Consider the following 25,064-nt stretch of genomic DNA (forward strand, 5'->3'; position numbering starts at 1 on the left):
TTAACCTCTACCCCATACTGTTTAGTGTGCCAGTTTAGGACCATGAAGTTCCTGCACAGTTACAATGATCACTGGGGAATCTTTGGCTAGCCATTCTCTCAGCCTTACCTACCTCTCAAGGTTGTTGTAAAAAAACATGGAGGGGGAAGAAGAAATGTTGATTTTTTTTATACCTCTCTTTTCTTTCCTGTAAGGAATCCCAAAGCCACCTACAAACTCCTTCCCCTCCCTACAACAAACATTTGGTGAGACAGGTGGGGCTGAGAGAGTTCCAAAGAACTATGACTAGCCCAAGGTCACCCAGCAGGCTTCATGTGGAGGAGCAGGGACTCAAACCCAGCTATCCAGATTAAAGTCCACCACTCTTTAAGTATTAAACCACATTCAACATCGGGAGACCCTTAGTGGCAGGATGGGATACAAATACAACAATACAGAGGCTAATGCAAGGAACTGCTGTCTCAGCACTCCTAGGCATAAAGAATATTCAGTGTGCAGTCTTTTTTCTTTAAGTTGCAAACCGTGGAAAAGTGGTGTATAAATTCCGTGATATAGGCCCCTTCCGCACATGCAGAATAATGCACTTTCAATGCACATTCACAATTGTTTGCACGTAGATTTTGCTGTTTCACACAGTAAAATCCAGCCGCAAAGTGCATTGAAAGTGCAGTAGGAAGGGGCCATAGACTCTCAAATATTAGGGCAAAAACAAATCCTGGTCCGGAACCCCGCCTTTTGTAAAATTAAAGCACAAAGATCTGGAGGGGGGAAAAAATAGATTATGTAGTCTAGCCTTAACCCCACCGCAACAATAAAAAAAAAAAATTCCCAGTACAGCGCTCGGTCGCATCAAGCGTCGAAGCCTCACCGGCAGCGCCCCCTGGCGGCGGCGCCCTCTTCCCGCACCTTCCCGCTCCCTGAAAGGATCTCCTTATATGGTCGCTGACGTATGCGGAAGGCAGGGAATCCCCACCCCTTCCCAGCTGGCGGGACCGCCTGGGGTGAGTCAACGCCAGTCGGCAGCCGAGGCGCGCACGCCGGAGCGCAACAGAGAGTCGCGTGGGGGTCTGAGGGAAGAGAGCGCAGCTGGCCAGGACCAGGTACGACCGGGATGGGGGGGCGTGCGGGACCGTGGACGGCGGGGGGGGGGGGGGGGTCACATCCTCGCCTTTTTGTGCTTCCCGAAGAGTTTGGACTCACTTTGTCCGTCGATGAAGTTCAGATTGGGGAGCACGGCACACGCACGTGTTCTTTCCCCCAGTCCGGCGGTTTGCGCCCACGTGTTTTCATCTCCCCCCGCGTGTTTCCCGGGATCCATGAGTAGGGTCGGTCACTAACAGTCCTTTAGCCAATGGGGATCTCCCCCCTCTCTCTATCCCGCCCCCCCCCCCCACACTGCCTCCTGAACCTCTGGTTTCTTATACGGGTTAACTGAGTTAATTCTTATCTCCCCCCACCCCCTTTCTCCGGTTGTTTTCACGATCTTATACCCCGTTTCCTGGAAACCAGCCGTAAGCACAGTCACTCCAGTACAGACTGGAGGGCGTCACGCCGGCTGAATGTTTTGCCCCCCCCCCCAGGGTACCCTACGTCGTTGCCTCTGCCTTGCCACCTCTGCCCCCCCCCCCCCGGGTCCGTTCCCTCCTCCAATCCTGACCCCCTCCCCAAGCCTAACCCCCTCCTTTCGTCTCCCTGATGCTCCGATCGTCCCCGGTGCCCCCTCCCCATCAGCTGGAGGGGGCTCGTCCCCAGGCAGCGCCTACCCATCAGCCCCCCCTCCTCACTCCCTGCCGACTTCCCCCTTCTCAACACCCCCCCCCCTCTCCTCCCTCCTTTCGCCGCTTTTTGGCTGCCGCGTTTCCTCTCGCCGGAGTGACGCTCCTCTTGCTTCGCTTTCCCCGCAGGCTGATGAAATGGTCCCGTAAACTTGTCCTCTTTTGCAACGTCAGGGTTTCTCAGAGCCTGACCGAGGCGGCCGTAGGGTGATCGGTGGGGGTGGAGGGAGCCCCTGCTCTGCCCCGGACACCCCCCCCCCCCGGCCCCCTCAGGGTCCTTGACAACAGGGTCTTGACTTAGTAGGGGGTGTGATGAGCGTTTTCTCTTCATCTCGAGCTCGCTGTGATGGCAGAGTTCAGAAGGGCCATGCCAAAGAGTCATGGCGCCAACAGGAGGCTTGATGGTAGCAGCAGTGGCGTAGCGGTTAAGAGCAGGTGCACTCTAATCTGGAGGAACCCGGTTTGATTCCCAGCTCTGCCGCTTGAGCTGTGGAGGCTGATCTGGGGAATTCAGATTAGCCTGTGCACTCCAACACACGCCAGCTGGGTGACCTTGGGCTAGTCATAGTTCTTTGGAGCTCTCTCAGCCCCACCTACCTCACAGGGTGTTTGTTGTGAGGGGGGAAGGGCAAGGAGATTGTAAACCCCTTTGAGTCTCCTACAGGAGAGAAAGGGGGGATATAAATCCAAACTCTTTTTCTAGAGCCGCAGGAGGGTGGGATTTGGAGAGGGATTCCATGGAGTCCACACTCCAGAGAAGCCATTCTTTTCCCAGGGAAACTGATCTCTGGAGTCCAGAGATCTACTGTAATTTTGGACAGTCTCCAGCCTCTACCTGGAAACTGGCACTCCTGTGCAGGAGGCACTGTCCCCCATCCATTTTCTCTGTGGGAAACTGATCTGGGGGGCTCACCAGGGGATCAGTGGCAATCGTGGGAGCACTCCAGGTCCTGCCTGGAGGTTGGCAACTATGCCTCAGAGCCACCATGTCAGCGGCAGGGAAGTGGACCCTCAGAGGGCGAGGTCTCCATATGCAAACTTGTGTGCAGGGCGCTAAAAGGCTAATTGGTTTCACTTCAATACGGCAGTCGGCGTATTTCTGGATCAGGCTGAGCTCCATGCGATCCTATATCCAGTTGGCCACTGCACAATTAGGGTGGGAAGGAGTCGGCTGCCCTCTGTCGCCAACTTCAATCAGGCGGAAGCACGCTGCCTCTGAATAAGGAGGCTCTATTCCCCCCCCCCCAATTGTTGTTGTTTTACTGAGAAAAGAGGATGTGCTAGTGGCAGAGGTGGCAGAAAAACACTTTCCTGTCCCAGTATAAAGAAAAGTCACACCCAGGGTGCATCTAAACCAGAGGTGTCAAATTCATTTGTTACCAGGGCTGGATACTGGGCGCCATACTTTTATACTTTTATAATCCTACGGTTATATTTATTGTTCTGATGCTGCTTCTTTTATGGATTCTGTAAATTGTTTTAACCCGTTTTAATTTATTTATTCTGTGTATTGTTTTTGGCCAATCGTATGCCATATTGTGTCTGGCCCAGAGCCTTTTGGGGATGGGCGGTTTATAAATGTGATAAATAAATAAATATATCATCAATGTGACTTCGTTGGATTGGGATATAGCTAGGGGGGTGCAGAGGGGGGTTGATGCCCGGGGTGCCACTTCCTGGGGGCGTGTTGCAGGGCTGTGCTCCCTATCACAACTGCATCCTTGTTCTGAACTCCCCCTGGCTTGCCAGGCCAGATTGAGAGCAAGGGTGACGGGGAGGGGGGTTGCCTCAGCTGGCTTGCGGGGCTGAAAAGTCTTCTCAAGGGGCCAGATCAGGCCCCTGGGCATGTATTTGACAGCCCTGACCTAGACAGTGATGAGCTATATGCCTAAATGCAGGGATGGCATCTTGTGATGGAGGTGCTTTCCTAATTCCAGGGCAAGACCATATAAACGTAGATGGTAATTGCATCTAGATCGGGGGTGTCCAACTCTGGCGCTCCAGAGGTTCATGGACTACAATTCCTATCAGCTCCAGCCAGCATGCCATATAAACATAGACAGTAATTGCATCTAGATTGGGGTGTCCAACTCTGGTGCCCCAGAGGTTCATGGACTACAATTCCTATCAGCCCCTATCAGCATGCTGGCAGGGGCTGATGGTAATGGTAGTCCATGAACCTCTGGGGCGCCAGAGCTGGACACCCCTGATCTAGATGATTGAAAGGTGTCAACGTAACTGCTTTAAGATATATAGATTCTGCCTGTTGATACAGGTCTATAAAAACTAGGACAAAGGGGCTTAGAGACATCTTCTACTCTAGAGCTGTGGCTATGCTGAACTCCGTGGCTTCATGTTGATGTATTTGGGGCTGTGTGGAGGAAGGGGAAAGTGAGGATGGGGTATGAGTCTGAAATGGTGTGCATCGAGGAATGCTGCTGTAAATTTCGTTGTTGCTTAAGACGTAGCCATTCTGTTAATGGGACATTCCTGTTTTGTTCTCACTTCTCACGCCTGAGATCTAAACAAGGCTTATCCCTGACATCTTCTACTCCCATGGGAACTGGAGTGTTTCGTTGCTCTGTGGGGGCAGATGGCCAGGTGGCTTTATCTCTGTCTGTCTCCGACCTTGGGGCCTTCCAGTGTCCGCTGTAACTTTTTCTGACATTCTTTGGAAAAAACAGGAGGGGGGGGGGTTCAGTCTCCACAAAGAGGGGTGCAAAAACATGGTCCAGCAGAACTAGCTTCTTGCAAGCTGGGTGCTCTGTTGCCTTTTCAATGAACGCTTCTAATCAACAATCCAGAGTCTGTTTATTGCTTCAAGGATCAAGACCTATCACCAACCCTGAACCTCTTAACTTCAGGGGGAGGGGGTCTTTTTATTTTCTAGTGCAAACCTATCATAAGTTTTATTTGGAGTTTTCGTTTGGGGTCTGCAACCTGCAGCTCTGCAGATGTTCATGAACTACAATTCCCATCAGCCCCTGCTAGCATGGCCAATTGGCCATGCTAACAGGAGCTGAATAAGATTTGTCTCTTCATGAGCCTCAGCCGCAGGTTACCGAATATCAAGCTAACCAGATCTCATCAGATCTCAGAACCTGAGCAGGGTCCTCCCTGGTTAGTATTCGGGTGGGAAGTCCAGGGTTGCTACACAAAGGCAAGCACTGATAAGCATAAGCATTTTATTGTCATTGTGCACGCACAACGAAATTTACAGCAGCGTTCCTCGATGCACACAATTTCAGACTCATACCCCATCCTCACTTTCCCCTTCCTCCACCCATCCCTACACAGCCCCAAACACATAAATACGAAGCCGTGGAGTTCAGCATCGCCACAGCTCTAGAGTAGAAGCTGTCTCTAAGCCTCTTTGTCCTAGTTTTGATAGACCTGTATCGTCTGCTGGATGAGACGGGTCTCTCAGAATATTTTGGGCTTTCTTTAGGCTTCGGGAATTATAGAGTTCTTCCAAGGAGGGGAGAGGGCAGCCGATAATCCTCTGTGCAGTAGTGATCACCCTTTGGAGCGCCTTTCTATCCTATGATCAAAGCCACCTCTGACTGGCTCTTGCCTGGAAAACGCTATGGGGTTGCCCTAAGTTACCTGTGACTGGACAACATTTCCCACGCGTACACAGTGTTTTGCTTCTTGATCCTGTGCAAGACAGATGCATGTATTGTTGAAGGCTTTCACGGGATGTTGCGTGGTTTCCGGGCTGTATGGCCATGTTCTAGTAGCATTTTCTCCAAGCGAAACGTCAGGGGGAAATGCTACTAGAACACAGCCATATAGGCCGGAAACCACACAACACTCAGACAGATGTATGATTACAGTGTTGTGCTTACAGGATCTCAGATGGACCACTGGTCTGATGCGGCAGGATTCTTCTTTTGAATCTATCTGGAACCTCTTTAGCTGCCTTTCATGCTGTATAGGCATAAATGGGATTGAGACACGGCTCTCAAATATTTTAACGGTCTTCCAGACTGTGGCAGCTATATACTTGCAAACGCATGTCCCATGCTAGTGTATCAGACGGGGGTTGCATTTGGCTGCAGCTCTCTGTGGGGTGGAACATCCCGATTTGCTTTTGAGAAACGCGTGCGCAAAATCTGCCAGTCGAGATTTGTCACAGACCAGTAACCAGGTTGGAGGTGGCCCCGTTTTCCGCTGTCTCTTGGAAATGAGTGGCGCACGGTGTCTGCACACTGAACAATCTGTTAGTGACAGCCTTACGCCCTTTTTATGGCTTAGGGTGGTGAGAGAAAGCCATTTGTCCAAGGTTTTGCAGCGTGTCTGTGGCAGAGACAGACTTTGACCGCCAGTCTCCGAAGGCGGGAGTAAACCACCGTTCACAGATGGTGTGAGTGTGTTCTTCCAAACCACTTCATAGCTTTTCGCATCTTCATCTTGCATGACCTTCTTAACCAACAAGTTCAATGTGTTGGCGTGACCGGGATTTTCCCACGGGGAAGCTGTAAACCACAGAGGCGGAGAGTTTCATAACATATGTCGGGGATTTCCCCCTCCTCCACTCTGGAGTATTATTTTGGAAACAGGAAGGGGGGCAATTTCAGCAGTGGCAGGTGTATTTTAGCATCATTTTGTAATTCATTTCCCCCCTTTTATATCTTATAATATCTAGCAATATTGCTGATGGAAGGCAAGGCCTGTTTGGATCAAACCTCCAAGCTTTATATGTATTCATGGACGGCAGTGGGAGAGCTGGTTTTGTGCTTTTGGCAGACTTTCTGTGCCTGTAGGACAACGTGAACTGGCAGTGCATCTAGAGCAAGGGTAGGGAACCTGCGGCTCAAGAGCCGCATGCGGCTCTTCTGCCCTTGCACTGCGGCTCCACAAGCCGAGCCGCCGGCCCCATCTGGGCCGCGCTGCGGGCTTCCCCTTGGCAAGGCCAAGCAGCCGGCTTCATCCTTGCCCGCCCTGCAGGCAGCAGGGTGGGTGCACCAATTGCCTGCGGCTGGCTGGGCCCCATTCGAGCGGAGCGGGCGCTTTCCCAGCGGCCGGCAAGGCCGAGCCGCTGGCCCCATCCTTGCCCGCCCTGCAGGCGGGTGCATCCATGCGCTTCTCAGAATGAGCTGAGTAAAAGGTAAAAAAAACCCAATATATACAGTGTTATCTTTATTTTAAATGTCAAAAATTATTTGCGGCTCCAAGTGTTTTCTTTTCCCGTGGAAAACGGGTCCAAATGGCTCTTTGTGTGTTAAAGGTTCCCTTCCCCTGATCTAGAGGTTTGGAATGGCCAGGTTTGGTGAAGTTTGATCCAGGGGGTCCAAAGTTATGGACTCTCAAAGGTGTAGCCCCCACCTCCTATTAGCTCCCATTGGAAACAATGGGGGATGGGGGCACCCCCTTTGGGAATCCATAACTTTGGACCCCCTGAACCAAAACTCACCTAACTTGGGTGGTATCGTCAGGAGAGTCCCCTGAAAACTCCCCGAAATTTTGGTGCTGCTAGGTTGCCTAAAAACTGCACCCCCTACAGGCCAAAAACTGAAAACACTAAAAATACAAAAAAACATGAAATTTTTGCTGCCCCTACAGGTGCGCCCCTCGTGGGGCTGCCCTTGAAGGTGCTTTGGAAAGTTCAGTTTGCTCACAATGGGACTGCAAGCTGTTGACTGATTAACTGGGTCTTGCACACATGTTGTGATGCCTGCATTGGCCTCTAGTCAGTCTCTGTGTCAAATTCAAGGTGCTGGTCGAACTTTAAAGCCTTAAGCAGTCTAGGAGCATCACACCTAAACCAACACCTCTCCCGTTGTCACCCTGTGCCCTGCAGTTTCTTTGCTATGCATGGGCTTTTGGTGATGCCTGGTCCTCCATTCCTGCATTTGAAAGGGACAAAAGCCAGGTTCTAATATCCTTATATTAGGAGCAGCAGTGGCGTAGGAGGTTAAGAGCTCATGTATCTAATCTGGAGGAACCGGGTTTGATTCCCAGCTCTGCCACCTGAGCTGTAGAGGCTTATCTGGGGAATTCAGATTAGCCTGTACACTCCCACACATGCCAGCTGGGTGATCTTGGGCGAGTCACAGCTTCTCGGAGCTCTCTCAGCCCCACCTACCTCACAGCGTGTTTGTTGTGAGGGGGGAAGGGCAAGGAGATTGTAAGCCCCTTTGAGTCTCTTGCAGGAGAGAAAGCGGGGATATAAATCCAAACTCTTCTTCTTCTTATGGTCCTTTTCTGTTGTTAGCTGAGCCCCATTCGAGGGTAGGGGAAAAATAAAAATCTAATAAAATAAATAAGATAACTAGAGTTGTCAACCTCCTGGTGAGGCCTGGAGATCTCCCACTTTTACAACTGTTATCTAGACATCAGTTTTTTTCCCTTGGAGAAAAAGGCTACTTTAGGAAGGGGATTCTGAGGCATTATACCCTGCGGACCCTCCCCAAAATACCCTCCCCAGTCTCCACCTCCAGAGCTGGAAGTCCTTGGTATAACTGAGCTGGAAGTCCTTGGTATAACTGAAGTAAATAAATAAACAAGCCCCCTTCCTCTCTTTTGTGTGAGGCTATTGCCTCAGTTTGGGGAAACCAAAAGTGACAGTTGGTGCCATTAGGTTGTATGTTGTCACCTGTCTCTGTTTTATTTTGGAATGGGGAGGAAGTAATTGGAAAGCCCTGGACTCTGTCCTGGGGAGTTCCTCTTTGGTGGAAACCCCCTTTGCCGCTTTCTACTTAGCAAAGAGTTTCTGGAAAAGTCAGGCTGGAAGAAAAAGGGAAAGTGGTGGAGAAGCAGAGACCAGAGGGTTAAAAAAACCTTTACTGCCATTCTTGTTTTGGTTTCAACCTTGAGGGGAGCCGAAGGTGGAGGAGGTGGGGAAACTACTGGGCAAGGAAATGTGGGAAACCACCTCCCACCCCCAGCACTCCACTCTTGATTCTTTTTGAGGTACCCCAAACTGCAGAAAGAGGCAGTGGGACGTCTTTGAGGTGTTACAGCCCTTGGAAGACTGACTTGTTTCTTCCTAGCGTTTGTGAACTAGACTCTCGCTTTCTTGGCAGTGTGCAACACAACTTGGTCAGTCTTGGAGACTCTGGCTTATTTCTACTGTACTGCCACGGACATTTGGAAACTGCTCATGCTTTGGGCTCTTGGGGCTATAGATCAGCACCTTTCAAAGGGGCCACCCCATAAGAGGTCATGTCATTTTCCATTCCCAGATGATACCTGCCGAGCTAAGGTGGAATTGAAATTGCTGGGGGAAATGTGCAGGGTTTAGGACCCTGTCACATTTAATGATTTGTGTGGGTTTTCTCTATGGTCTGCCATAGAAATCAGCTTAGGCCAGAGAGGTCTGTTGGGGGATGGGGGCTGTTGTACGCTCAGCTTTCACTTCTGGAAAATCAGTTTGGGTGTTTTGTTTTGTTTTGCATCATTTCACAAACCTGTTTAACCAGAGAAAGCAACAGGACAAAAGAAACCTACATAGTCTAAGCCAGGGGTAGGGAACCTTTAACATTCAAAGAGCCGTTTGGACCCGTTTTCCACGGGAAAAGAAAACACTTGGAGCCGCAAATAATTTTTGACATTTAAAATAAAGATAACACTGTATATATTGGGCTTTTAAACCTTTTACTCCACTCATTCTGAGAAGTGCATGGATGCACCCGCCTTGCTGCCTGCAGGGCGGGCAAGGATGAAGCCGGCGGCTCGGCCTTGCCGGCCGCCGGGAAAGCGCCCGCCCCGCTCCAACGGGGCGGGCGAGAGGGGAAGCGCGCGGCCCAGTTGGCTGCGGGCAATTGGTGCGCCCGCCCTGCTGCCTGCACGGCGGGCAAGGATGAAGCCGGTGGCTCGGCTCATGGAGTTGCAGTGCAAGGGCAGAAGAGCCGCATGCGGCTCTTGAGCCGCAGGTTCCCTACCCCTGGTCTAAGCAAGGTGTATACTCTGGCTGGGAAAGGGTGGGATATAAATTAAATAAAAAAAATAGCTACTGTAGGTTTCAATGCTTTGCTGTTCCAGCTTTTGTCTGCAGGGCACTGAAATGAATTTTGAAAAGTCACAAGTATATTCTGAATTTGCACAAGGGCTATCTGAGGCTCAATACCGGGAGCTTTTGAGTGGATTTGTTGGAAAGAGAGGACAGGGTTATTTTTCTGCTTGTTCATATCTACCCCATCTCTCTCCAGTGGGGACCCAAAGCAGCTCACGTCAACTTGCCTCTACCTCCATTTTATCTTCACAACTACCCTACGAGGTAGGCTAGGCTAAGAGCGAGTGACTGGTCCAAGGTCATGGGAGCTTTGACTCTCAAAGGTTTATTCCCCCCACATCTTGTTAGTCTTTAAGGCGCTACTGGGCTCAGATCTAGCTATTCTGTGGCAGAGCAGGGATTCAAACCTGGGTCTTCCAGATGCTAGTTCACCCCTCTAATTACTAGTGATGATCCAGTTTGTGTTGATGTTACTCTGGGTTCAAGCTGGCATTGTGTCGTGGTTAAGAGCAAGCGGACTCTAATCTGGAGAACTGGGTTTGTTTCCCCACCCCTCCACATGAAGCCTGCCGGGTGACCTTAAACCTCGGATGTCATATTTCTGGGTTCGTTTGTCCATCGTTTCCAAGACTCGGCTTTTGTGTAACCTTTTTGGCCAGGGCCCAGAGGTGGGATCCAACCAGTTCTCACCACTTCTCTAGAAGTGGTTACTAATTTTTTCTGAGTGCCGAGAAGGGGTTACTAAAGCAACCTCCCTGCCCAATAGGGACTGGAGGTGCGTGTGTGCGGCGGCGCCACTGTTTGAATCCCACCACCATCGGAACCAGTGGCGTAGGAGGTTAAGAGCTCGTGTATCTAATCTGGAGGAACCGGGTTTGATTCCCAGCTCTGCTGCCTGAGCTGTGGAGGCTTATCTTGGGAATTCAGATTAGCCTGTGCACTCCCACACACGCCAGCTGGGTGACCTTGGGCTAGTCACAGCTTCTCGGAGCTCTCTCAGCCCCACCTACCTCACAGGGTGTTTGTTGTGAGGGGGGAAGGGCAAGGAGATTGTAAGCCCCTTTGAGTCTCCTGCAGGAGAGAAAGGGGGGATATAAATCCAAACTCTTATTCTTATTATTATTATTAAAATTTTTGGATCCCACCGCTGCCTGGGTCCTCTATGAGGTCATTTAATTTGTCACTGAGTTGGATCCGAGGCGGACAAAGGCAGGTGAGACAGCTGATTTGGGCCCAGGCACGGATACGTCAACTGCCTGCATGGGTCTGACAGGCGGGGATTATTAAATGTCAGAGGCCCAAGGGCGTGAAATATACAATCCTGTTTTGGTGAGATCAATGAATCACCTGTTTGGAATGTTCCCCAGTGTTTCTTTTTTTAAAAAAAAAAAAACTGGATCACCTCATGGATCAGTAACCTGCACCCAAAGGCTGCGCTGTGACCCATCTTTTGAAAAGCCGTGACCTGTTCTGTTGGGTTCTATTGTCATTCATACTTTTATCGGTTAAGATCTTCAGGGCACAGTTTAAAGGTGCAGTTTGGCAGCTACGAAACCTTCAAGGGTTGGGGCCCTGAATAACTCCTGGGCTTTCTTTCCCCTGCTTTTACCATAAGAAATACTGAAAGAAGTATGCATAAGAACATAAGGACTAGCCTGCTGGATCAGACCAGAGTCCATCTAGTCCAGCACTCTGCTACTCGCAGTGGCCCACCAGGTGCCTTCGGGAGCTCACGTGCAGGATGTGAAAGCAAAGGCCTTCTGCTGCTGCTGCTGCTCCCGAGCACCTGGTCTGCTAAGGCATTTGCAATCTGAGATCATGGAGGATCAAGATTGGTAGCTAATTGGAAGCCATAAATGAGCCATGGGGCTGTACAATGGGCATCCAAAGCGTGAATGCGGGGGGGACCTTGGGTGGACCATATGTCTTGCCCAGTTCTCTTCATAACACTGTCTTATATGATGTTGGCCTTTGTCTGTGTAGAAAAACAGGGCCAATAATTTCAGAACCCAATGGCCATTCCCCCTGGTGATAATTGAATCGTAGGGATTCTCCTCAGAAGTATATACTAGTCGGGGAAATCCTGACTGTATCTTAATCTCCTCCTTCTGCCCTTAGACATGGAGGAAAGACACTTTTATCCCGTGGTGCTGAAAACAAGTATAGCATTCCTATTGTGTATTAACCAGTGGCATAGGAGGCGTAGGAGCAGCAGTGGCATAGGAGGTTAAGAGCTCGTGTATCTAATCTGGAGGAACCGGGTTTGATTCCCAGCTCTGCCGCCTGAGCTGTGGAGGCTTATCTGGGGAATTCATATTAGCCTGTGCACTCCCACACACGTCAGCTGGGTGACCTTGGGCTAGTCACAGCTTCTCATAGCTCTCTCAGCCCCGCCCACCTTACAGGCTGTTTGTTGTGAGGGGGAAGGGCAAGGAGATTGTAAGCCCCTTTGCGTCTCCTGCAGGAGAGAAAGGGGGGATATAAATCCAAACTCTAAAAAAAATTGGGTGTATAAGTCAAACCAGAGGGTAACTGTACCTGAATAACTCCTGGGCTTTCTTTCCCCTGCTTTTACCATAAGAAATACTGAACGAAGGATGCATAAATGAGACATGGGGCTGTACAATTTGGGAATGTGTATCATCAGACTGTTGAATTATTCCTTTTGGGGGCAGGTTTTCAGTGCCAGGGATGAAACAAGTGTTTTGTTTTTAATTTTAGCTATGTATGCAATTTTCCCTTCTGCGTTGCAGGGGTTAGGGGCACAGCACCCCGTGTGATCTGGAAGTCCGGGGACATTTTTTGAACCTCCCTTCATACCAGATAATAAGTTTGATTTTTTCCCCCTCATTTGGGGCTCCTGCAAACCTTCCAAAAATTCCCATTTCATTTCTTATGCCGACCCATGATATATCCAAACCACAATAGGGAAAGTCGTGATGTGGAAGGGATAACTGTACTCTAGTTTGCTCCCTGGTGGGGACCCAAAACCAATAACATCACTGTCTCTACCTCTTTGTGAGGTAGGCTAGGCCAGTGATGGCATACCTTTTCGAGACGGAGTGCCCAAATTGCAACCCAAAACCCACTTATTTATCACAAAGTGCCAACACGGCAATTTAACCTGCATACTGAGGTTTTAGTTTACAAAAAACAGTTGGCTCCAAGGCATTTGTTGCTCGGGAGTAAGCTTGGTAGTAGTTGGCAGCTTTGCTTTGAAGCAACTGTGCAACTCTTCCAACGGGTAAATCACAACCCTAGGAGGGTTTACTCAGAAGCAAGCCCCATTGCCAGCAACCAAGCTTACTTCCAGGTAAAAGACCACGCTTTAGTTCTTTGCATGAAAATCAGTGGGGTTTAACATCACTTAACAGGGTTACCTACACTTCTTCCCCAAAACTACATCTTAGGTTTAATGCTAATAATCGAGCCCAGTGGCCCAGGCCAGCCTAGATGTGGGGGGGGGGGGGGCGACTCCGTTTCCACGTGCCCACATAGAGGGCTCTGAGTGCCACCTCTGGCACCCGTGCCATAGGTTCGCCACTACTGGGCTAGGCTGAGAAAGAGAGAATGGGGTTAGGAGCAGATTTGGACGTAGGTTTCCCAGACTCTACTCTGACACTCTAAACCCTCCACTGCACTGATATTCCCTGTCCAGATATGAGGTATTTACAAATGGGTATAGACACTGGGTAGCATTCTCTGTGCAACAGTGGCCCACTTCAATACCTGTTGGAAGCCCAAAGCTGGGGAGAAAAGTTCCAGCTCTTTGCTGTGTGTTTACTCTGGGTATCTGGTGTTCAGAGGTAGACTGCTTCTGAAGATGGAGGTTCCATTTAATTATCACAGCTGGTAGCTCTTGATAGAGCTTGACTCTGTTCATTTATCTGAACTCTTTTTGCAGGTATTAGGTATGCGTTTATGTTTTCAGATTTAATCGTTGCTGCCTGGTATTTGAAAAGAGTCAGTCTGAAAACTGAACCCTGTAAATAAACAGTCTAAATTCTCACCCAGGGTTTGTTTTCTCAGTTCCCCTTTGACATTTATGTCTTTACCACTCAATATTTCCTCCCAACTCAGGACAGTGTAAGTGGTCTCCCTCCTCTGTTTAATCCTCTCAGCAACCCTGCAAGGTTGGTCATGCTGCAGATTTTGGGACAGTGGGGATTTATATCTGAGTTTGCAAGATTCTAGTCTGATGTCCTAACCTAGGGGGCCCCAACGTGATGCCCATGGGAGACCTGTCAACACCCATCTTGGTGCCTGTTAAATTGAACTTCTGCCTGAAATATTGAGTTGGAATTCAGCATTGAATTGGTCCTACTGGAGTTATCGATAACCTTGCTCCCTGGCATTTTGTGTTGGTTTCCCCCTGCTATGGAAGCTATTTTGTGATTGGGTCCATCGTCCTGTACCAGATTTCCAAAGTTCCCCCCAAAACACCCCCAAAATTGGAGACGCCTGCCCTAACTGCTATTCCACACCACCTCTCCATATCAACATGCTACAAAATTGAAGCCACCCGAATGGGCATTAGAAAAATTGGTCAGAAAAACAAATCTTGAGTTGCTGGCGAGGTTGACCTTTCTCCGCACCTTCTTTCCCCCCCTATGACTGATCACAACAATGACCCAAATGAGCCAGTTTGACAACATTCATGCCATGCTGAGTTCCGGTAAACACAGATATGGACATGAGAGAGCAATTCTTTCTCTGCAATAACAAGCCATAAATCTCTTGGGAGGTACAAACAGCCTTGGGTGTGTGTGTGTGTGTGTGTGTGTGTGTGTGTGTGTGTGTGTGTATGAGAAAGGGAGAGAGAGAAAACGAACGTGCCTATCGTCATGTGCTTGTGTTTTTGTAACGGCGCATGCGACACACCCACACACACCCCTTTGTTTTGGCCCTTTTCTGGCCCAGCCTCCCTACTGCAAACTAACTCAGAGTGAACATCTGTGTCCCAACATGGGCAGACACTCTACGGAGACAGGTTGTTCCCGGAAGCTGTGGTTGAGATCTGAGAATTGAAAGGCAAAAGACTTCATGCTGAAAAGGTTTGCTTAAGTTTTGACCTGCACCCTTGTGTAAAAACTTTGGGTGCTGCTCGAGGTCTGGCTCTTCGCCGGTGTTCAGGTTGGGAATCTTTTTTGCTCCCCTTTTCAGACAACTGGTCAGTGACTTCACTCCGTTGGGCGCAGCTTGACTCACTTGCACGAGCCGTTGGGTGCTCATTTTTGTGCCATGGTCTCTGTTTATGGTATGCGGCTAGCTTTGGACTGCAGTTGTGAACCTTTGAAAGAATGGTCTGTCATTTTTTGGGGAAAGGTCAGCAATCAGGTGTGCGCTGTGCTCCAGGCTTAGCCCTGCAATTTCATGGGGTTGCTAACTTTTGACTAGGAAATTCCTGGAGACTTCAAAGCAGAGCTTCGAGAGGGTGGAGTTTAGGGAAGGTTGTGTGATGCCGTGGGGTTCATCTTCTGAGATGCCATTGCCTCCAAGGGAGCAAGTCCCTGTAGTCAGCTGTGATTTTCGGAGAACTCCAGGCAGTACCTGGAGGTTGGCAACCCTATAGTATCCCAATCTTAATAAGGCAGGAATTCGGGACTGGATTATGCCCTACGTGAAGCAACTTTGCTTCCAACCACAGGGCACTCTCCCCCCTTCTTGCATGATTTGTGGGTCACAGGTAGGGTTGCCAATTCTAGTTCGGAAATTCTGGGAGATTTTTTTGGGGTGGGGGGGAGCCTGAGGAAGGCAGAGTTTGGATACAGGAGGGACTTCAATGGGGTATAATGGCGTAGAGCCAGAGGTGGGATCCAGCAGGTTCTCACCAGTTCCCGAGAGTGGGTTACTAATTATTTGTGTGTGCCGAGAGGGGGTTACTAATTGGGTCCGCTTTCCCATCTCCACGCCCTCGCCTCCCCGAGAGGCCTACTGCCTTTGAACGTGAAGGTTCCATATAGCAATTGCGACTAATAATGTAACTCCCTGAACTGGGTTAATCCCTTCCAGGTACCGCAATTCATGGATTCTCAGCCTTTCGTACCTTTTATCTCCACAGTCTCTATCAAAGAACCTGTGTGTTTCACCATTGCTGTGTTCAGATTTGTGAGTTGGGGCATTTTCTATAATGTGATGATGATTTAGAAATGACCTGGTGCAAAAAATTTTTGGGGTCGTGGTGGGGTGGCTGCCCATGGAGGGGGAGCATCCAACTCAGGTTTTGCCCAGGGCTCAGGTTTGCCTAGGTACGCCTCTGCCCCCTTTGCTGAGTGGGGGCTGGCGAGGGAACCTGTTACTAAAATTTTTGGATCCCACCACTGCGTAGAGCCAACCCCCCCCAGAGCAATCATTTTCTCTGCTGTCTGAAGATCAGCGGTGTTTCTGGGAGATCTCCAGGCCTCACCTGGAGGCTGGCACCCCCTAGATTCACCCCCGTATATGTTGTCGTGGATGGAGTTGGCCGGGGGGGTGGGGGGGGGGGCAGAGTACCGCTGTGTTTGTTTTCCTCGAGGGTCTGATGAAGCCTCGTTATTGCAGTCTAATGATGTAACGGCTCTGCAATCTCTCTTCCCTGAGTGGGTGACTCACTCTGATATCATATGCCTAAGTCGCTTCGTAATGGCCTGTGTCACAACCTCAGAACAAAAGGTTTCTTTGTGCCTGAGCAGGAACCCTCATCTACCTGCCGGGTTGGCCTTGGAGAGAGCATTGTGTTCCTGACCCCGGCAGAAAGGCGTTGTTTTCAAAGAGAATCTCGGTTCTGTCGGGCTCTGGCTGATGCCTCGGTCGCTGAACAGGGTTCCCGTTTCTCCGACAGGGTGTCAACATGAAAGAGGAAGTGGAAACCGGCGTCAAGTTCATCTCCCGCCTGGTGAACCGGCACGAAAAGTTAGCCAAGGGACAGGTGAAACGTTTCGGGGAGAGCTTGGTCACCGTTTTGTGTGAGCGCTTCAGCGAACATTGGTACCCCGAGAACCCCCTCAAAGGACAGGCTTACAGGTAAGCAGGTGTGAGTGGCGGCTGAGTAGGGCAGGCGCCCTACAATATTATCCCCGTGTGAAGAGGTGGGGGCGTAGTCTGGGACCCGCGGTTTGAGATTTGGGCTGGTGAGATTCGAACCCAGGGCTCTGCCATTCCGTGACGCAAGTCTGTTCATGACAAATAATGGTTTAGAAAGAAAGAGGGTGGATGCTCAGTGTTCCAGAGGTGGTTGAACCAATTTGCAGCTTCCAGGACAACTGGAATGGGTTGGTTTATGGGTCTTGGTGTTCTTTAGAAAATCCATGCTCAGTTCATTTTAATGCAATGGTTTTCTGCATAGTGTGAGGGATTCCTATTTGCCAGTGGTTCTTGCTGATTTATAGCAGAGAGTGGGGTTCAAGCCCAGGTGAGAGACCATATTCCCTTGTGTGTCTCCCCCCCCCCCCCCCGCCCTTTCTTCTCGAGTTTCCAGTTCCATAGTGTGACCCTGATGGGAAATGGAAAAAAAGAATCATAAATCCCCCCACAGGTGCCATCATTTCTTCATAACATAGTAATTTCTCACTTCCTGCAGAGTCTTCCAAAAGCATCTGTACTGAGATCTGGGGCATTTATAAACTGGTTAAAACCACCTCTTGTGGTTTAAATTTCAAGCAGTCTCATCTACCTCTTTTTGGAACTGAAAAGTCAGCCTGCAAGTAGAGACCCAAGTCTGATCATTTTTCTTCTTTTTATTTCTTCTTCTGTCTTTTTTCTTTGGGGGGGGATATTGGTTCAACAGGCATTCTCTCTCCCCAGTGAACTGCAGGGAATGAGGTCTATTCAGCACATTTTTAGGCTGCTGTTTGTACTTGGATGCTGAACGCTGAACCCTCCTCTATTTTGCCTCGCCACCGGCTGAGATGGGAATTGGCAGAATGGGAATTCGAATCTGGGTCTTGATCCTAGTCAGAGGCTCTAACCACTCCCCCCATGCTGCCTGTCCGAAGATAAAGGCAAACGGCGTTTCGCACACCTGCCCTCCCCAGGAACTGCCCTCTGCAACCTTCTGGCACGTTCCTAGCAATGTTTTTTGCCTGGGTTGCTGGCTGTGTCTCAGCTTTCTTAGCGCTTCCACAGGCCATTCTGATGCTGCCCTGCTTTTTAATCTTTAGAGGTCTCTCTTTCCTCCTGCTCTTTGTGATTAACTTTCCATCAGTCGAGCCAGAAACGGCAATCCCAGGCAGCGTGGTTTTTGTTTCCCCCCAGAATTGTGAGAGCTGCAGGCAAATTCCCGTTTTTCTCCGAAAGAGGGAGTGGTCACAGCAATCCCATTCCACGTTGGAGGCTGCTGTCCGTGGGCCGCCACACGATGGCAGACAGTTGTTAGACACTCTCAACTTTGTACGTTGTTTGTTGAGTGTAGGGCAGACCAGTGACCTAATGCCACTTTGCTGAGTGGCTTGTTCGCAAGGCAAGCTGAGAAAATAACTGTATTATACCTCTCAAGGCATTGTACCTCTCAAGGTATTGTACCTCTCAAGACACCATTTGCGTAGCGATTGGCGGTTTGGCCTGAGTTTTGCTACCCGGCAGCCCAGAGAGGGGGGAATCTGTCCTAGGCTGGCTGGATTGTAGATTATTACCTAGCAAATAGCAATTCTATTGTGCGTGTGTACACAGTGGCGCTCAATTGTATACACTGTACAGCACATCATGTACCTGAGAGTAGATCGAATAAGCGGCCTGGTACTGTATTCCCTTGCAAGTCAATTCTTCTGGCCCAGACTAGCTCAATCTTGTCGGATCTCAGAAGCTAACCAGGGTTGGTTAGTACTTAGTTGGGAGACCACCAAGAAAGGTACGTGGAGGCAGGCAACGGTGAAACACCTCTGAAAGTCTCTCACCATGAAAACACCACTGGAGTTGCCGCAAGTCGGCTGCAAGTTGTGGCTGTTACCTGTGAGGGCTAAATTTATTTATTTAATTCTTAAAAGGACATTTTATGCTGTCTTTCAGTCCACTCGGGGCCCCGGAGGCGGCGAACCTAAAAATGTTTAGGCTGTGTAGGGATCCTTTGGATACCCAGTTTTTCGCCATCGAGATGTTTATTGGGTTTTAAAGTTTATTGTTATAAGTGAATTTGATTCTGTGGTTGGTTTTAAATTATGTCTGTGAGCTACGCTGAGCCTGGCTTTGGCCAAGAACATTGGGGTATTAAATTTAATAAAAAAAGAAAATACTTACATTGTGAATGTCCACAACATTTTTGTGTTTGGAAGTTGGAGAATGAAGAAGGAAATGTTGGCAACAGTTGGATATTTTGTAAGGGTAAATTTCAGCCCTGTTCCATCAGCCAAAGAGAGACCCCACACTTTAGGTTTGCCTGGGTTGTATATTATGATAGGGTGGTGTAGCGGTTAGAGCAGTGATGGCGAACCTTTTCAAGACCGAGTGCCCAAACTGCAACCCAAAACCCACTTATTTATCGCAAAGTGCCAACATGGCAATTTAACCTGAATACCGAGGTTTTAGTATAGAAAAAAATGGTTGGCTCCAAGGCGCGCGTTATTCAGGAGTAAGCTTGGTGGTAGTCGGTGGCTTTGCTTTGAAGCAATTGTGCAACACTTTGAGCAGGTGAATCACGACCCTAGGAGGGTTTACTCAGAAGCAAGCCCCATTGCCAGCAACCGAGCTTACTCCCAGGTAAAGGATCACGCTTTCGTTCTTCCCATGAAAATCAGTGGGGTTTAATAGCGCTTTCCAGGGTTACCTACACTGCTTCCCCAAAACTAAGTCTTAGGTTTAATGCTAATAATCTCCCTGAAATAATTACACTATTATCACATGACAAACTCTGTGCACGCGTGCCCACAGAGAGGGCTCTGAGTGCCACCTCTGGCACCCGTGCCATAGGTTCGCCACCACTGGGTTAGAGTGTTGGGCCAAAAGATCTTGCCTTGAATCTCCCATTGAAACACGAAGCTCACCCGTGGCCTTCTGTTAGCTGAGGCTACCTTGCAGAGTTGTTGTGAACGGGGAAGCTCTGAACTCTCGAGGGGACAGGAGAGAGGCAGTATAGAGTAGGGCTTAGGTTAGAACAGTGGTTCTCAACCTGTGGGTTGCGACCCCTTTCACAGGGGTCGCCTAAGACTCTCTGCATCAGTGTTCTCCATCTATAAAATGGATAAATGTTAGGGTTGGGGGTCACCACAACATGAGGAACTGTATTAAAGGGTCACGGCATTAGGAAGGTTGAGAACCATTGGGTTAGAACCGTGGTGGCGAACCTTTGGCACTCCAGATGTCATGGACTACAATTCCCATCAGCCCCTGCCAGCATGGTCAATTGGCCATGCTGGCAGGGGCTGATGGGAACTGTAGTCCATGACATCTGGAGTGCCAAAGGTTCACCACCACTGGGTTAGAATCTGGGAGGCCAAGGTGGAATCCCCATTCTGCCATGGAACCTCACTGGGTAACCTTGGGCTAATCAGCCAAACTGCCTCATGAACTTGTTGAGAGCATAAGATGAGGAAGGGGAAAGCCATGTCCTCCGAGTTCCTTGGAGACATGGCAGGATTTAAACATACTAGCGATTGAACTATCGCTATTTTTTATATTATTCTGTTTTGCTGCCCAACGATCCTTCTTGCTTCAGATCTAAGTCCCGTTCCGACTCTTCTCCTCCTGCTCAGGTGCATCCGGATCAACAAATGGCACACAGTGGACGATTCCCTCCTGAAAGCTTGCACCGAGTGTGGTCTGGATTATTCGGAACTGGCTTTGCCCCGGGAAGTCTCGATCTGGATCGACCCTGGCGAGGTTTGCTGCCGGTGAGTGCGTTGCACGCAGAGCTCCTTTCGCCTGGTAACGGGGTTATAAGCAGTGGTAGCATTCAAATAATTTAACAACCGGTTCCGAAAGGACTCAGTGGTGGGATTACGCCAGTTCTCTGAACTAGACAAAAAATTAGCTACCGGTTCTACCGAATAGGTGCCAATAGGCTGAATCCCACCACTGCTTATAAGTCCAATCTATTATAAATGCAGGGTTTTGCCCAGGGCTGGGAAGGGGGGTGGATGGTGGTGGTGGTGGTGTGGTGTGGGCTTTGGTCAGCACCTGACATGGCAGACTCATTGCTTTTGATTACAGGGTTCTTGTGGTGGCGTAGGGCCCGGAGGAGGCAAGATCACACTGTGGGTCCTTTAAATGCAAATTGCAGCCTCAATTGGCCTCAGGGCTGTACAAGTAAATGATTGCATCTAAGGAAAATGGGGGGAGGGCTCTTTCTGTTGCTGTTTTTTTGAACTTGCTGAAGGCTTGTCCCCTAGGTCAGTAGTCAGCCCCTAGGTCAGTGGTGGCGAACCTTTGGCAATCCAGATGTTCATGGACTACAATTCCCATCAGCCCCTGCCACCATGGCCAATTGGGAATTGGGGCTGATGGGAATTGTAGTTCATGAGCATCTGGAGAGCCGCAGGTTGCAGATCCCTGATCTAAGGGATAGGAAGAAGATTATTTGCAGTTATATCCTTCTCGGCTGCATGAAAGGCTTGGATGGGCAGAAGCACCTGTTGAATTTCTGCCTGTTTGGGCATCTCAGGGGTGACTCTCCATGGAAGCCCCAGCAGTCTAATTTCTATCTGCTTCATCCCTGTCAGGCTGGGTGAGAACAACCCTCACTTCAAGGTCAACAACGAAGAAGAAAGCAGTGGCAAAGCGTCGCCAGAACTGGAAACGTCCGACTACCATTCTGAATCTCCCTCAGAGTGCTCATCGGAGGATGAGGGTCCGGCCAAGTCTGCAGCGGCAACACCAGTGCCGACCAAAAATGATCCGGGGGGAAGTAGTTGTGCCAAACAGGTGAGGGGGAGAGGGTTCCAAGTTACAAACCAGTACTTATTTATTTTGCTCATAGCTAGGGGGTAAAGAATAGCCGGGGAAAGCAATGGCAAACTACTCCACAAAAACGGCTTGCCTATAAAACCACTGCTTGCAGTGGTACCCCAGGGTTGGACTCGACTAATTACTTATGACTTATTCATTTTGTATTTATTTACACAATGCATCGCCTCCTTTTCTGCCCTTGTCAGGGTTACCGAAACAAACTACGCGAAAGAAAGCAAAACTAAGCTTGTCTTGCTGTACCAAGGTGACGACGAGGGTTGGCGAAGCTGCCAGGCTGAAATTGCCTTGGACTACAAAACCAGAAGACCCATTTTACCCAGGGCAGCTGTTACCGAAGCAGCAACGGGTGGCAACCGGCATATTCCATAAAACTCGCCCCCAAAGCAAGTTTCAGAAGCGGCGTCTTCTTGCCACTCCTCTGCGAACAGTGCCCCAGGGACCGTTTTTTCCCCGTCCCTGGAGCGCTGTTGTTTCCCCGTGCGGAAACCGCTACTGTGCCTGTAAAGTGCGGTTAACTCTCAGCGTTTTCATGGCCATCCCTCAGGGTTTTCGAAACAAGAGGCATTCAGAGGTGGCTTGCCATTGCCTGCCTCTGCATAGGAACCTTGATGGACGTCCCTAGTGGTCCCCTATCAAAGTACTAACCAGGACCAACTCTGCTTAGTTGCCAAGACTTAGCTGACCGAGACCACCCAAGATGTTTATTTATTTAAATTCACTAGGCTGCTCCGCCCCTTCCAGGCTAGGGGAGGCTTGCTTAAAATACATACACACACACACACACACACACACACACACACACACACACACACACACACACACACACACACACACACACCGTGTTTCCCTGAATATAAGACAGTGTCTTATATTAATTTTTGCTCCCAAAGATGCGCTATGTCTTATTTTCAGGGGATGTCTTATTTTTCTGTGTTCTGTTCATCGGGCATACTTCCAAACAAAAACTTTGCTATGTCTTACTTTCGAGGGATGCCTTATATTTCGCACTTCAGCAAAACCTCTACTACGTCTTATTCTCTGGGGATGTCTTATATTCGGGGAAACAGGGTACATACACACACACACACACACACACACACAAAATCATCTAAAAATTTTAAAACATTTCAGTAAAAGTTCCAATAATTTGCAACTACATTTGTCAAGCTAGGGACACATGTAATGTTCCTGTAAGATGAACTCATACCGTAACAGCCAGATGGAAACGACAAAGAGGAAAACCTCGGAGAAAAGCAGCTGGAGAAAAAAGATATTTCTTTTAAACCCTCTTCTCTCAACCCTTCTCTTCATTTTTTCCAGGCGACTCAGTATTTCTACATGCCGTCTCCTCTCTGGGTCCCATGCCCCCAGCCGTTGATCAGTTACATCCCAACCTACCAGCCCTACACCGTCTACTATGTCGACGTGACCTCGAAATCGCCTGGTCGCCGGAAACCCAACCCGAATCTTGTGAAACGGCTCACCTACCGGGCATCCAAAGCGTGAAGGCGGGGGGAGCTTGGGTAGTCCCGATGGATGATAGATCTTGCCATTCTCTTCATAACACTGTCTTATATGATGTTGGCCTTTGTCTGTGTAGACAAACAGCCAGTAATTTCAGAACCCAATGGCCGTTTTGTTTCCCCCCGCGATAACTGAATCGTAGCGATTCTCCTCAGAAGTATATACAAGTCGGGGAAATCCTGACTGTATCGTAATCTCCTCCTTCCACCCTTGGACATGGAGGAGGGACACTTTTATTCCGTGGTGCTGAAAACAGTGTAGCATTCCTGTTGTGTATTAACCAGCACTTGTCTGTACAAGTCAAACCAGAGGGCAACGGTATCCCATGCTGGGCAGAGGTGAAACTTAGAACTGGACTTCTGGGGGTTTTAACCCTACTCTGGCAGGGAAATTAAGTTTTTAGTATTTGTGGTTGTTTAAAAAGGGGTTCTGTTTTCAAACCTGGTAGAGGGATGAAATTCAATGAAGAAGAACCAGGTTACGGGATTCTTGCCTTCTGTTTTCTCCGCATCCGACTTTCCTTAAAAGGTTTCCTTTTCTGTGACACTGGAATAGAAACAGCAGCTGTGTGTGCTTTTAAAAAAAAAACCCCAAAAAATTCTGACTGCAAGAAAACTTGCTACGGCTTGGATTGTATGTAAATGACTGAAAATGGAGCAAATCTGCATATGGTTGATTTATTTTTCTTCATTGTTTTGGAGTTTGCTAGTCACTGTGGAGCAAAAACCTCACCCAAGCAGCTTCTGTCTTTTTACTAGAAGTAGTCTCTTGTGTTTTTACTGCCATATGGGCTAGAAACCTGCTTTTTTTAAAAACAAGAAAAGAGAGCTAAGATTTTTAGGTTACAACATTCAGGACCTGTTCCCAACTTCTGTGCTTGCACAATGCAATCCCTGGATATACGCAACTCTCAAAATAATACTTAACCTACCTCAAGAGATCTAAAGAAGAATGAAATGAAAGGGTGTTTAAATTTTTAGGGTTTTTTTGAAGGACTTGTTGTTGGGCCAAGTATTATTAATATTGTTATTCGTGTCGATAGTTAATATATATATTGTCTTCTGTAAATAACAATCGGGGATTTTTAATTTATGAAATGACAATACGTGTGTAAATAACATTTTATCTGCGGGCTGGTTTTTAATGCGCCATTGGTAATGCGTCTTGCTTTCTTTTCTTTTTTTTTAAAAAATGGATCTTTTCTATACAAAGAATGAAATATTAAAAATAAATAAAGGACAATGAACAGTAGTAAAAGGATGGAAATTTTCTGTTGGTTAATAGAGGGGGCTATATATTCTGGTCCTGATAACCTTTGTACAATATCGTTTATGTAGAGATTAAAAAGTAGCGGAGCTAGGACACAGCCTTGCTTTACACCTCATTTAATTGATATTTTGTTTGTTAGGGAGCCCATCATACCAACTCTAATCCTAGCCTGGGTGTCTGTATGTACCATATATACTGGCGTATAAGACTACTTTTGAACCCTGGGAAATCATCTGTACAGTCTGGGGTCGTCTTATACGCCGGATACGTAGTCTTATATGGCGAGTATAACCCAAACTCTATATTTTAACTGGGAAAGTGGGGAGGGGGGGGTGTCGTCTTATACACCCAGTCGTCTTATACGCCGGTATATACAGTAATTCACGAAGAAGGAATAACAAACGTTGATCGATTTTTAACTTCGCTAGTTTTGACCAGAGTCTGTTTCTGTCAATTGAATCGAAAGGATGGTTTTGTGCATTTGGGGGCAGAATGGTCAGCAGTGGATAAAAAGACAGGAGTTCTGTGCCTTTTTAAAAAAAGTATTTTGCACGTGGGAAGGTGGAGTTATTACTCTAATGCCATTCATAAGTGAGACATGCGGAAGAACACGGCGATCTCTTCCCTGCTATCTGAAATGGGATCTAGACAAACACTAGGAAGGG

General features: G+C 48.6%; 1 protein-coding gene across 2 annotated transcripts; it reads left to right on the forward strand.

The window, feature by feature from the left end:
* The first annotated feature begins 1,011 nt into the window (after window positions 1-1,011).
* On the forward strand, window positions 1,012-24,311 carry LOC125434965 (protein BTG3-like). Of its 2 annotated transcripts, none has more exons than XM_048500872.1 (5): window positions 1,012-1,100; window positions 16,553-16,734; window positions 20,394-20,531; window positions 21,360-21,561; window positions 22,927-24,311. In XM_048500872.1, the coding sequence occupies exons 2-5, from the start codon at window positions 16,562-16,564 to the stop codon at window positions 23,110-23,112; spliced, it is 699 nt and encodes a 232-aa protein (XP_048356829.1). In that variant the 5' UTR covers window positions 1,012-1,100; window positions 16,553-16,561; the 3' UTR covers window positions 23,113-24,311. The 2 variants fall into 2 exon arrangements, with proteins under 2 accessions (XP_048356829.1, XP_048356827.1); XM_048500870.1 differs by lacking the exon at window positions 1,012-1,100 and adding an exon at window positions 14,697-14,786.
* The last annotated feature ends 753 nt before the right edge of the window (window positions 24,312-25,064 follow it).

The sequence above is a fragment of the Sphaerodactylus townsendi genome, linkage group LG06 (genome assembly GCF_021028975.2).
Source record: "Sphaerodactylus townsendi isolate TG3544 linkage group LG06, MPM_Stown_v2.3, whole genome shotgun sequence".
Lineage (NCBI taxonomy): Eukaryota > Metazoa > Chordata > Lepidosauria > Squamata > Sphaerodactylidae > Sphaerodactylus > Sphaerodactylus townsendi.